The 12,502-nt window shown below is 53.0% G+C and overlaps 1 protein-coding gene across 2 annotated transcripts in view; it reads right to left on the bottom strand.

The window, feature by feature from the left end:
- LOC146863474 (fibroblast growth factor 18-like) overlaps positions 1 to 12,502 on the bottom strand; it is a 238,997-nt gene that overhangs the window by 196,889 nt on the left and 29,606 nt on the right. Inside the window, exon 1 of one of the 2 annotated variants that reach the window (XM_085643378.1) lies at positions 7,447 to 9,311. The exons of the other annotated variant lie outside the window; for it this stretch is intronic. Coding sequence (XP_085499504.1) covers positions 7,447 to 7,478 — 32 coding nt within the window. The 5' untranslated portion in view covers positions 7,479 to 9,311. Of the gene's footprint in view, positions 1 to 7,446; positions 9,312 to 12,502 lie in introns of those variants that run through there. 2 annotated transcript variants of the gene reach the window in all.

Raw genomic sequence — 12,502 nt, 5'->3', positions numbered from 1 at the left:
CTTTGGATCATAGTTACAACGCCATTTCTTTTCGAGAGATCTGATCTCTGTACGTTTTGCTTTAATTTCGGGGGAGAACCAGGGTGCTGATTTTCTGTTCTGCTTTTTCCTGACTTTCTCTGAGTTGGCCGTACCACAGCACTCCGAGATCCAGTTGCAAAATAATTTATAATCGGATTCTGTGTCTCCAGACAGTGAAGGTGTAGATTTTTCTGCGGTAAGCAGGAGATTTGGTGAGTTCGCAAGCTTTTTCCAGTCTCTTTGCATAGGGACTACGATTTTTTGATTGACGGAGTTAGACCTTTTGTTATTGGTGGTTAGAGAAAAAGGGATTAGACAGTGGTCGGTCCATGTTTGGATCAGTGGGTCTTCGACGGTTAAGGTTTGGGTATTGGTGCAGATGCAGTCCAATATGTGGCCTGCTTTATGCGTGGGCAGTTTGGTCAGTATTTTCATTCCTAGAATGCTTGTCAGCTCGTTGAGCCACATGGTGTTGGGGTCGTTGGGTTATCTAGGTGGAAATTTAGGTCACCCAAGACGGTGAAGTTTGCATATTTTAGAGTGAGCGTGCTGAGAGCCTCTTCGAAGCTTTCGAAGAAACCGTTTTGGGGTCCTGGGGGGCGGTAAATGAGGGCTCCCGCAAAGGTAGTTTCCTCGGTTAATTGGATGCAGAAAGCCATGCTTTCTGCCCCTTTTACGTCCGGGAGTTCGGTGATGGTACATTTCAGTGAGTCTCGATGGATGATGGCCAATCCACCACCTCTAATTTCTTGTCTGTCGATCCTCTGAATGAGGTATCCTTGGGGGACAGTTTGGGCAATGATCGGGTTGCACCATGGTTTAAGCCATGTTTCAGTTATGAAGAGCATGTCCAAGTCATTCTCCGTAATGAGATCATGAATGTGCTCGCTATTCTTGCACATGGACCTTGCATTGATCAAGGCTCCTCGAGGCGATGTTGCGTTAATCCTGTTTGGTAACTGTTTTACCGGGGTAAGAAGGGTCCTGCAGTAGTGACAGCATACGGGTCCTAACCATGTCTCAGCCTTAATAATGTTGAGGCAGTTCTTATTGTTGTGATTTAGAGCAAGCAAATCAGCTCGGGTATAGGTAGATGGTAAATCAGTACGTACCTTCGGTTGGGCAGCGTGTCCGGCCCTGGGCCCGGCCGTGGCACGGACGGGCACAGACGGGCTTGCCTTAGTCGCGCCTTCGGCGCGCAAACGGCGCTCCCGCTGCGCTCGTCCGCTGCGCGTCCTACCCAGGCACATGCTTTGTACAGGGGAGTCAAGGCGTTGAGGGGGCGTGGCCAGCAGAGGGGGCGTGTCTCAGGACGCGCCTCGCCCTCGAAAATGGCAAAGAAGTTTTGGGGGATTTCGTTGCAGCGCTACCGCTGTTCAGGTGCCAAGGGTGCTAAAGATGTTTCAAGAGTGAGGTAAAATACACAGAGTATCACAAATAAAGTTTTTTAAAAAAATTACGTCTTGGCGCTCCCGGCTTCCGCCTCAGGAGACCGATGTCATGTGAAGTAAAGCGACGGCGCTTTATTTATATGCCTGTAGGGGGGCGTGGCCAGCAGAGGGGGCGTGTCTCAGGACGCGCCTCGCCCTCGAAAATGGCAAAGAAGTTTTGGGGGATTTCGTTGCAGCGCTACCGCTGTTCAGGTGCCAAGGGTGCTAAAGATGTTTCAAGAGTGAGGTAAAATACACAGAGTATCACAAATAAAGTTTTTTAAAAAAATTACGTCTTGGCGCTCCCGGCTTCCGCCTCAGGAGACCGATGTCATGTGAAGTAAAGCGACGGCGCTTTATTTATATGCCTGTAGGGGGGCGTGGCCAGCAGAGGGGGCGTGTCTCAGGACGCGCCTCGCCCTCGAAAATGGCAAAGAAGTTTTGGGGGATTTCGTTGCAGCGCTACCGCTGTTCAGGTGCCAAGGGTGCTAAAGATGTTTCAAGAGTGAGGTAAAATACACAGAGTATCACAAATAAAGTTTTTTAAAAAAATTACGTCTTGGCGCTCCCGGCTTCCGCCTCAGGAGACCGATGTCATGTGAAGTAAAGCGACGGCGCTTTATTTATATGCCTGTAGGGGGGCGTGGCCAGCAGAGGGGGCGTGTCTCAGGACGCGCCTCGCCCTCGAAAATGGCAAAGAAGTTTTGGGGGATTTCGTTGCAGCGCTACCGCTGTTCAGGTGCCAAGGGTGCTAAAGATGTTTCAAGAGTGAGGTAAAATACACAGAGTATCACAAATAAAGTTTTTTAAAAAAATTACGTCTTGGCGCTCCCGGCTTCCGCCTCAGGAGACCGATGTCATGTGAAGTAAAGCGACGGCGCTTTATTTATATGCCTGTAGGGGGGCGTGGCCAGCAGAGGGGGCGTGTCTCAGGACGCGCCTCGCCCTCGAAAATGGCAAAGAAGTTTTGGGGGATTTCGTTGCAGCGCTACCGCTGTTCAGGTGCCAAGGGTGCTAAAGATGTTTCAAGAGTGAGGTAAAATACACAGAGTATCACAAATAAAGTTTTTTAAAAAAATTACGTCTTGGCGCTCCCGGCTTCCGCCTCAGGAGACCGATGTCATGTGAAGTAAAGCGACGGCGCTTTATTTATATGCCTGTAGGGGGGCGTGGCCAGCAGAGGGGGCGTGTCTCAGGACGCGCCTCGCCCTCGAAAATGGCAAAGAAGTTTTGGGGGGTTTCGTTGCAGCGCTACCGCTGTTCAGGTGCCAAGGGTGCTAAAGATGTTTCAAGAGTGAGGTAAAATACACAGAGTATCACAAATAAACAAACGGTCCTCACACCGCCGACACCCGCAAGAACAAACAGTGCTCACACTACTGACACCCACAATAACAGATGGTCCTTACACCATCGACACCTAAAAGAATACATGGTGCTCACTACCGAAAACCACACGAACACATGGTGCACATACCACTGACACCCACAATAACACATGGTGCTCACACCACTGACCCCCACAAGAACAGACGGTCCTCACAGCACTGACACCCACAAGAACAGACGATCCTCACATGACTGACACCCACAAGAACAGACGATCCTCACACGACCGACACCCACAAGAACAGACGGTATTCACACGACCGACACCCACAAGAACAGACGGTATTCACACCAATGACACCCACAAGAACAGACGGTACTCACACCACCGACACCCACAGGAACACATGGTGCTCACACCACCATCACCCACAAGAACACACAGTGCTCACACCACTGACACCCACAAGAACATACGGTCGAGGCATCAACATCACCCACAAGAACACACGGTGCTCACACCCCGACACTAACAAGAACAAATGGTGCTCACACAACCAAAACTCACAAGAACACGCGGTGCTCCCATCACCGACACCCACAGGAACACACTGTGCTCACACCACTGACACCCACAAGAACACATTGCATACATGCCAACACTCCCGATTCCGGCGTGAGACTACCGATTTGAAGGCTAGTCTCCCGCCTCCCGATTCCTGCAAGCAAAAACCCGATTCCTCGGGGTTCCAGCTGACAGGGCTTGGTAATGTGTAACGTGCTAATTCTTCCAGCAATAGTCAGAATGGCGGTGCAGGGGCTCTAGAAGGGGTGAAAAACCAACAAAGCCCCATTAACATCCGAATGGTCTTTTAAACACCTGTGAAGTACTGGGGGGAGGGGGGCGGCTGTGTGTGTGCCCGGAAGCTGTTTCAGCCCGGGCTGACGGGGGAGGGAGGGGGGTTGTATGCACTGACCGCAACCTGCCAGGCCAGTGACCAACTCTTGCATCCCCCTCTTTCTCTGCCTGCCATTGCGCTCCATGCTTCTGAAAGGTGATAAAAAAAAACACGTGAATTTGCTTTCAAATGTCCGATCCTGCAGCAGCCACTTCCAAAGCCCATACATGACAGAAACCCGATTGAAGGTCCCATTCTCCCGCTTTTTTTTTTTTTTTAAATCTCCCACTTTGCTCCTCTGAAATGTTGGCATGTATGACATTGTGCTCACACCACGGACACCCACAAGAATGCATGGTGCTCACACCACCATCACCTACAAGAACACACAGTGCTCACACCACTGCCACCCACAAGACCACAAGTGCTCACACCACCGCCTCCCAAAATACAGACTGTGCTCACACCACCGACACCCAAAAAAACACACGGTTCTCACACCACCAACACCCACAAGAACAGACGGTCCTCACACCACCAACGCCCACAAGAACAGATGGTGCTCACACCACTGACACCAACAAGAAAAGACGGTGACCACACCAACAACACCCACAAGAACACACAGAACTCACACCACTGACATGCACACAAATGACACCCGCAAGAAAACTAGGTGCTCACACCTCTGACATCCACAAGAACATACGGTCAGGACATCACCAACACCCACAAGAACACATGGTGCTCACACCCTGACACCCACAAAATCAGACGGTCCTCACACCACTGACACCCATAAGAACAGACGATCCTCACACCACCGTCACCCACAAGAACAGACAGTGCTGACACCACCGACACCCACAGTCAGTCAGAAAATGTTATTTGACATAGAAAAACCCTGAAAGGACAAATTACAAGCATATTACAAACACAGTTAAATTTCATAAGGTAAACAAGTAAAAACATTTAAAATCTCAACATATAGAACATGGGTTAGAAATATCAATGACAATAGAAGATCCCAACGCCAAGACCAAAACCCACCCCAACTAAAATCTTTTTCTGATATTAAGTGACCCTCTGATGAAGCTGCTAACAGCATGGCAAATCTCTGGCAAGTCCAAGTGCTGGCAAAATCTAAAACCTTACTGAAAAGAGCTGAAACTGCATGAGCGCAGAAGAGGAAGTCAAAAATGTGTTCTCGCTGATTAATAAAGTGTGCAAAAAACCAAAAAGTGCTGGAGTGGAGTGGGTTATACTGGAACAGAATGGGATTGATTGGGGTAGACTGGAGTAGAGTGGGGTAGATTGGGGTAGAGTCGAGTGGGGTAGATTGGTGTAGAGTGAAGGGGCGTAGAGAGGAGAGGTGTAGAGTAAAGTGGCGTGGAGTCGAGTGTCTTAGAGTGGAGGGGCGCAGAGTGTCTTAAAGTGGAGGGGCTCAGAAAGTCTTAGACCCCGATTATGAGTCTGGCAGTCCACGGATCATAAGAGTCGCGGGGACGCGGCGGTGGCAGTCTTCTGACCGCTCTATTACAATATAGGCAGTGGGATGGTCACAGCCCTGCCGCAGAATAGCGGTTCCCTGGCAGTGTTGCAGAAGTCAGGAGGTAGTATTATGCTTGGTGGGACCACTGCGGTCCTGCCAAGCATATTACAAGTTTCCTCTCCACCATGGTTTTCTTGGCAGTGGAACCGCCAAGAAAACTGTGGCAGAGAGAAAACAAAGGGGGCCCCCCTGGTGCTTCACGCCCTGTGGATGCACAAAGGCTCATCATGTGCCCCCCTGTGTGCTTGCACAACAGCTCTTGAACGGCATGGACATTTCAGTCCATGCCATGCAGGGACTGTTTTTGGACTTTGCATTGCCTATTTTCAGGGCACTGTCGTGGGAACGTCAAAAACAAACACCGCCAGACAGGAGAAGACTCCTAATCTGGCAGGCGGTCTAACCGCGGCTTTGACACTGCAGCAGAGAGGAGCTGGCGCCACACCGCCAAAGTCGTAATCAGGCCCTTAGAGAGGGGAGCAGAGTGTCTTAGGGTGGAGTGGAATTTCATGGAGTGGAGTGCTGTAGAATGGAGTGGGTGGTGTGGTGTGGTGTGGTGTGGTGTGGCGTGGAGTGGCAGAGAGTGGAAGGGCATAGACTGGAGTTGAGGGTTGTAGAGTCGAGTGGTGTAGAGTGGAGGGGCGCAGAGAGGAGGGGTGAAGAGATGAGGGGTGTAGAGTAAAGTGGTGTGGAGTGGAGTTGAGTGGCATGTTGTAGAGTGTTTTAGAGTGGAGGGGTGCAGAGTGGCATGGCGTAGAGTGGAAGGGCATAGAGTGGAGTTGAGGGTTGTAGAGTTGAGTGGTGTAGAGTGGAGGGGCGTAGAGAGGAGGGGTGAAGAGATGAGGGGTGTAGAGTAAAGTGGTGTGGAGTGGAGTTGAGTGGCATGTTGTAGAGTGTTTTAGAGTGGAGGGGTGCAGAGTGGCCTGGCGTAGAGTGGAAGGGCATAGAGTGGAGTCGAGGGTTGTAGAGTTGAGTGGTGTAGAGTGGAGGGGCGTAGAGAGGAGTTGAGTGTTTTAGAGAGGAGTGGCGTGTCAGAGTGGAGCGTGAAGAGAAGGGAATGGCATGTTATACAGTGGAACAGAGCGTGGTAGCACGGAATGGGGTGGCGTAGAGTGGGAGAGCATAGAGTGGAGTCGAGTGTTGTAAAGTGGAGTGGCGTAGTGTGGATTATGCTTGGTATGGTAGCGCACTGCTATTACAGACAACGCATTTTCAGTTGAAATGCCCATTACATTTAAACATATATACACACAGTTTTACTGCACACAAACGATAACAGCGCCCCCTAGGTACCAGCTAGGATCAGAGCCTCAGGCCTGCAGGTCACAGGCAGACAAAACGCCCCCTAGGTGCCAGCTAGAATCGAAGCCTCGGGCCTGCAGGTCACAGGCAAATCTCACAGGCAGACACAGCGCACCCTAGGTGCCAGCTAAGATCAGAGCCTCTGGCCTGCAAGTCACAGGTGGGTCTCACAGGCAGACACAGCGCCCCCTAGGTGCCAGCTAGGATCGGAACCTCAGGCCTGCAGGTCACAGACGGATCTCACAGGCAGACACAACGCCCCCAAGGTGTCAGCTAGGATCAGAGCCTCTGGCCTGCAGGTCACAGGTGGGTCTCACAGGCAGGCACAGCGTCCCCTAAGTGCCAGCTAGGATCAGAGCCCCGGGCCTGCAGGTCACAGGCGGGTCTCACAAGCAGGCACAGCTCCCCCAAGGTATCAGCTAGGATCAGAGCCCCGGGCCTGCAGGTCACCGTCACATGCAGATCTCACAGGCAGGCACAGCGCCCACTAGGTGCCAGCTAAAATCAGAGCCTCGAGCCTGCGGGTCACAGGCAGGCACAGCGCCCCCTAGGTGCCAGCTAGGATCAGAGCCTCAGGTCTGCAGGTCACAGGCAGGCACAGCGCCCCCTAGGTGCCAGCTAGGATCAGGGGCCGGACCCTGCGCCACCAGGCTGCAGACAAACACCTGAGGCAGGTGCATTACCCACACAAAATCCCCAAGAGGAGGAAGCTGACCGGGGAGGGGCGGGGGGGACTACAGACCACTGCTCTGTGCCACAGGACGGGGCAGAGCAAGACCCCCAACGCCCAGACTGCCCCCAGACTGGCAGCGCTGCCGTGCCCAAGAGGGAGGGGCGCACATGTCACCTCGATTAGACAAACTCCAACTCACACTTACACCAGAGGGAAAAAGGCTGAAGTGGAAAAGCTTACATGCCGAGGAGGGGGGACGTCCGCAGCTGCATCCTGTGCCCGGCTCTAGGTCCAGCGGAGAGGAGTCCGTGCCAGCCGGCAGCCTGTCCGGAGAGAACCTGGGCACCGCCTGCCCAATGCTCAGTCTTCAAGTTATATGTCAGCTGTCCCAGCTCTGGGGGGCAACTCAGGGGTACCAGGTGAAGGCTGCAGGCCTTGAGGGCATGGCGAGAAGTGCGTGCCAGCCAGCAGCCTGTTCTGAGAGCGCTTGCCCACTACTGCCCGCTCTTCAAGGAGGATGTCAGCTGTCCCAGATCCGGAGGGGGGAGGAGGGGTTCAGGGGTACCAGGTGAGGGCTGCAGGCCTCACCTTAGCCTTGAGGGCACGGCGAGGAGTCCGTGCCAGCCGGCAGCTTGTTCTGAGAGCGCCTGCCCACTACTGCCCAGTCTTCAAGGAGGATGTCAGCTGTCCCAGTTCCGCGGGGGGGGGGGGGGCACCTGAGGGGTATCACCTCAGCCTAGAGGGCACGGCGAGGCTTGGGCGGCCATGCCTGCCACGAGGAAGGGTGGCAGAGGAGAAAGAGGGTTGGTGTAAGGCTGGAGACCATGTATAAACTGGGAGTAAATGTCAGGTAGGAAAGGGGGCAGAGTGCACCTGTTTGGGGGGCCCGGAAGCCCAAGTCTGTTTTACTTACGTGAAACGTCAGTAATGTTTCACAAAAATAGGCAGAAATGAAGCCGCAGACGAGGTAAAGCTGCGGACCATGCCAGGCGTGTGGGCAAAGAGCGGACACAGTAGGGTAAAGCGATTCTGTTGCCAATGTCTATGATTCGAAGATAAAACTTTAGTGGAGAAGAATATAGACAGACTTTAAAGGTAAAGTTGGAGACCCCATAGGATGTGAGAGTAAAGAGCAGGCAAAGCGTGGGCAGAATGAATCTGCTGTCACTTTCTACGATCAAACTTTAGTGGACAGAACATGGGCAGACATTAAAGGTAACGTTGGAGACCCCTAAAGGCGTGTGACTAAAGTACAGGGCAAACGGAATCTGTTGGCAGCGTCCACGGTTCTCAGGTGCAAACTCACGGAAGAAGAAGGCAGGTGGGCTGGGAGGGGGCGAGTAGGGACTTATTGGGGTTTTAATCAGGGCAAATTCTCTAGTTCTGATGAGAATCTTCTGTGACTCATTAGAATAGGACAAGAGACCTCCTACTGAGGACAGAAACCTGCCTCGTGTGGACAGGAACCTGTCAGACAGGTGGATTGAGAGAAAACTTGCCCTTGGCGTCAGACTGGTGAAAGAGAGACAGCCTGCCCCTGGGTCAGACAGGTAATTGAGAGACAGCCTGCCCCTGGGTCAGACAGGTAATTGAGAGACAGCCTGCCCCTTGGTCAGACAGGTAATGGCACATGCAACAAAAGTAGACGAGGAGGAGAAACGCGGTGAGTATCTCAGCAGCAAGGTGAGGTATAAAGGTAAATACAGTCGCAGCAGGAAGGCGGGGCGCAGAGAGTCCGTTTTAGATATGAGGGGAGAGAGCGGCAGGTTTCACGCGAGAGAGAGTGCTAGCCACATATCACAGAGGGATGGAGGGTGAGGTGTGGGAGTGTTCGACAGGTATCACCGCGAGGGAGAGTACATGACAGACGGCGAGGGAGTTGCAGTGAGGGGAGAGGGCAGTAACTTGTCAAGTACCACACCAAGAGGTCATGTAAGGAGAGGCGCCCCTTGGCAGGTATCAGTGCGGAGGGTTAGTTAACGGGGAGGATACTTGCCAGGTATCTAAGCAGGAGGGCAGGTAAGGAGAGAGGTACTTGTCAGGTATCTCAGTGAGATGACAAGTGAGGGGAGAGGGTACTTGTCAGGTATCTCAGTGAGATGACAAGTGAGGGGAGAGGGTACTTGTCAGGTATCTAAACAGGAGGACAGGGGAGGCGAGAGGGCACTTCTCGGGTACCTCACTGCGTGGATAGTTGAGGGGAGAGAGTACTTGGCCGGTAGCACAGGGGGGGGGGGGGGACGTGAGGAGAGAGAACACTTGTGAGGTACCGCAGCAATTGCCAGGTATCTCAGCGAGAGGACAGGCGGGGGAGGGTACTTGCCAGGTATCTCAGTGGTAGGACAGGTGGGGGAGAGGGTACATGCCAGGTATCTCAGCGGTAGGACAGGTGGGGGAGAGGGTACTTGCCAGGTATCTCAGCGGTAGGACAGGTGGGGGAAATAGTACTTGCTAGGTATCTTAGCAGTAGGACAGGTGGGAGAGAGGGTACTTGTCAGGTATCTCAATAAGAGGAGAGGTGGGGTAGAAGGTAGTTGTCCGGTATCTAAGCGGGAGGAGAGGTGGGGTAGAGGGTACTTGTCAGGTGGTATCTAAGCGGAAGGACAGGTGGGGTAGAGGGTACTTGTCAGGTATCTAAGCAGGAGAACAGGTGGGGTAGATGGTACTTGTCAGGTATCTAAGCGGGAGGACAGGTGGGGTAGAGAGTACTTGTCAGGTATCTAAGTGGGAGGATAGGTGCGGGAGAGGGTACTTGCCAGGTATCTCAATAAGAGGAGAGGTGGGGTAGAAGGTAGTTGTCCGGTATCTAAGCGGGAGGAGAGGTGGGGTAGAGGGTACTTGTCAGGTGGTATCTAAGCGGAAGGACAGGTGGGGTAGAGGGTACTTGTCAGGAATCTAAGCGGGAGGACAGGTGGGGTAGATGGTACTTGTCAGGTATCTAAGCGGGAGGACAGGTGGGGTAGAGAGTACTTGTCAGGTATCTAAGCGGGAGGACAGGTGGGGGAGAGGGTACTTGCCAGGTATCTAAGCTAGAGTACATGTGGGGGAGAGAGTACTTGTCAGGTGTCTAAGTGGCAGGACAGGTGGGGTAGAGGGTACTTGTCAGGAATCTAAGCAGGAGGACAGGTGGGATAGAGAGTACTTGTCAGGTGTCTTAGTGGGAGAAGAGGTGGGAGAGAGGGTACTTGTCGGGTATCTAAGCAGGAAGACAGGTGGGGTAGAGGGTAATTGCTAGGTATCTAAATGGGAAGTCAGGTAAAGGAGAGGGTACTTGTCAGGTATCTCAGCGGGAGGACAGTGGGGGTAGAGGGTACTTGTCAGGTATCTCAGCGACAGGTGTGATGGGGTTGAGGGTACCGATCGGGTATCTAAGCGGGAGGACAGGTGGGGTAGAGGGTACTTGTCATGTATCTAAGCGGGAGGACAGGTGGGAGAGAAGGTGCTTGTCAGGTATCTACGTGGGAGGAAAGGTGGGGTAGAGGGAACTTTTCAGTCAGGTATCTAAGTGACAGGACAGGTGGGGGTAGAGGTTACTTGTCAGGTATCTAAGTGGGAGGATAGGTGGGGTAGAGGGTATTTGTCAGGTATTTAAGAGGGAGAACAGGTGGAGTAGAGGGTACTTGTGAAGTATCTCAGTGACAGGAGACATGGGGTAGAGGGTACCGGTTGGGCATCTAAGCGGTAGGACAGGTGGGGGAAAGGGTACTTGCCAGGTATCTAAGTGGGAGGACAGGTGGGGGAGAGGATACTTGTCAGGTATCTAAGCAGGAAGACAGGTGGGGTAGAGGGTGCTTGTCAGGTATCTAAGCAGGAGGACAGGTGGGGGAGAGGGTACTTGTCAGGTATCTAAGTGGTAGAACAGGTGGGAGCGAGGGTACTTGTCAGGTATCTAAGTGGGAGAACAGGTGGAGTAGAAGGTTCTTGTCAAGTATCTCAGTGACAGGAGACATGGGGTAGAGGGTACCGGTTGGGTATTTAAGCGGTAAGACAGGTGGGGGAGACAGTACTTGCCAGGTATCTAAGCGGGAGAACAGGTTGGGGAGAGAGTACTTGTCAGGTATCTAAGCGGGAGGACAGGTGGGGGGAGAGTACTTGTCAGGTATCTAAGCGGGAGGACAGGTGGGGGAGAGAGTATTTGTCAGGTATCCAAGCAGGAGGACAGGTGGGGTAGAGGGTACTTGCCAAGTATCTAAGCGGGAGGACAGGTGGGTGAGAGGGTACTTGTCGGGTATCTAAGTGGGAGGACAGGTGGGGTAGAGGGTACTTGTTAGGTATCTAAGTGGTAGAACAGGTGGGGGAGAAAGTACTTGTCAGGTATCTAAGTGGTAGAACAGTTGGGAGCGAGGGTAATTGTCAGGTATCTAAGTGGGAGGACAGGTGGGGTAGAGGGTACTTGTCAGATATCTAAGCGGGAGAACAGGTGGGGTAGAGGGTACTTGTCAGGTATCTAAGCGGAAGGACAGGTGGGGGAGAGGGTACTTCTCAGGTATCTAAGCGGGAGGACAGGTGCAGAGAAGGTACTTGTCAGGTATCCAAGCAGGAGGACAGGTGGGGTTGAGGGTACTTGCCAGGTATCTAAGCGGGAGCACAAGTGAAGAGGGAGGGTACTTGTCAGGTATCTAAGTGGTAGAACAGGTGGAAGCGAGGGTACTTGTCAGGTATCTAAGCGGGAGGACAGTTGGGGGAGAGGGTACTTGCCAGGTACTTAAGCGGGAGGACAGGCGGGGGAGGGTACTTGTCAGGTATCTAAGCGGGAGGACAGTTGGGGGAGAGGGTACTTGTCGGGTATCTAAGCGGGAGGACAGGTGGGGTAGAGGGTACTTGTCGGGTATCTAAGCAGGAGGAAAGGTGGGGTAAAGGGTACTTGCCGGGTATCTAAGTGGGAGGACAGGTGGGGTAGAGGGTACTTGTCAGGTATCTAAGCGGGAGGACAGCTGGGGGAGAGGGTACTTGCCAGGTATTTAAGCGGGAGGACAGGCGGGGGAGGGTACTTGTCGGGTATCTAAGCGGTAGGACAGGTGGGGTAGAGGGTACTTGTCGGGTATCTAAGCGGGAGGACAGGTGGGGTAGAGGGTACTTGTCAGGTATCTAAGAGGGAGGACAGGTGGGGTAGAGGGTACTTGTCAGGTATCTAAGTGGGAGGACAGGTGGGGGAGAGGGTACTTGTCGGGTATCTAAGCGGGAGGACAGGTGGGGGAGAGGGTACTTGTCGGGTATCTAAGTGGGAGGACAGGTGGGGTAGAGGGTACTTGTCGGGTATCTAAGCGGGAGGACAGGCGGGGGAGGGTACTTGTCA

Source organism: Triturus cristatus, chromosome 2_2 (genome assembly GCF_964204655.1).
Source record: "Triturus cristatus chromosome 2_2, aTriCri1.1, whole genome shotgun sequence".
Taxonomy (NCBI): Eukaryota; Metazoa; Chordata; class Amphibia; order Caudata; family Salamandridae; genus Triturus; species Triturus cristatus.
The sequence above is the reverse complement of the archived record's forward strand: the minus strand, read 5'-3'. Positions and strand labels throughout refer to the sequence as shown.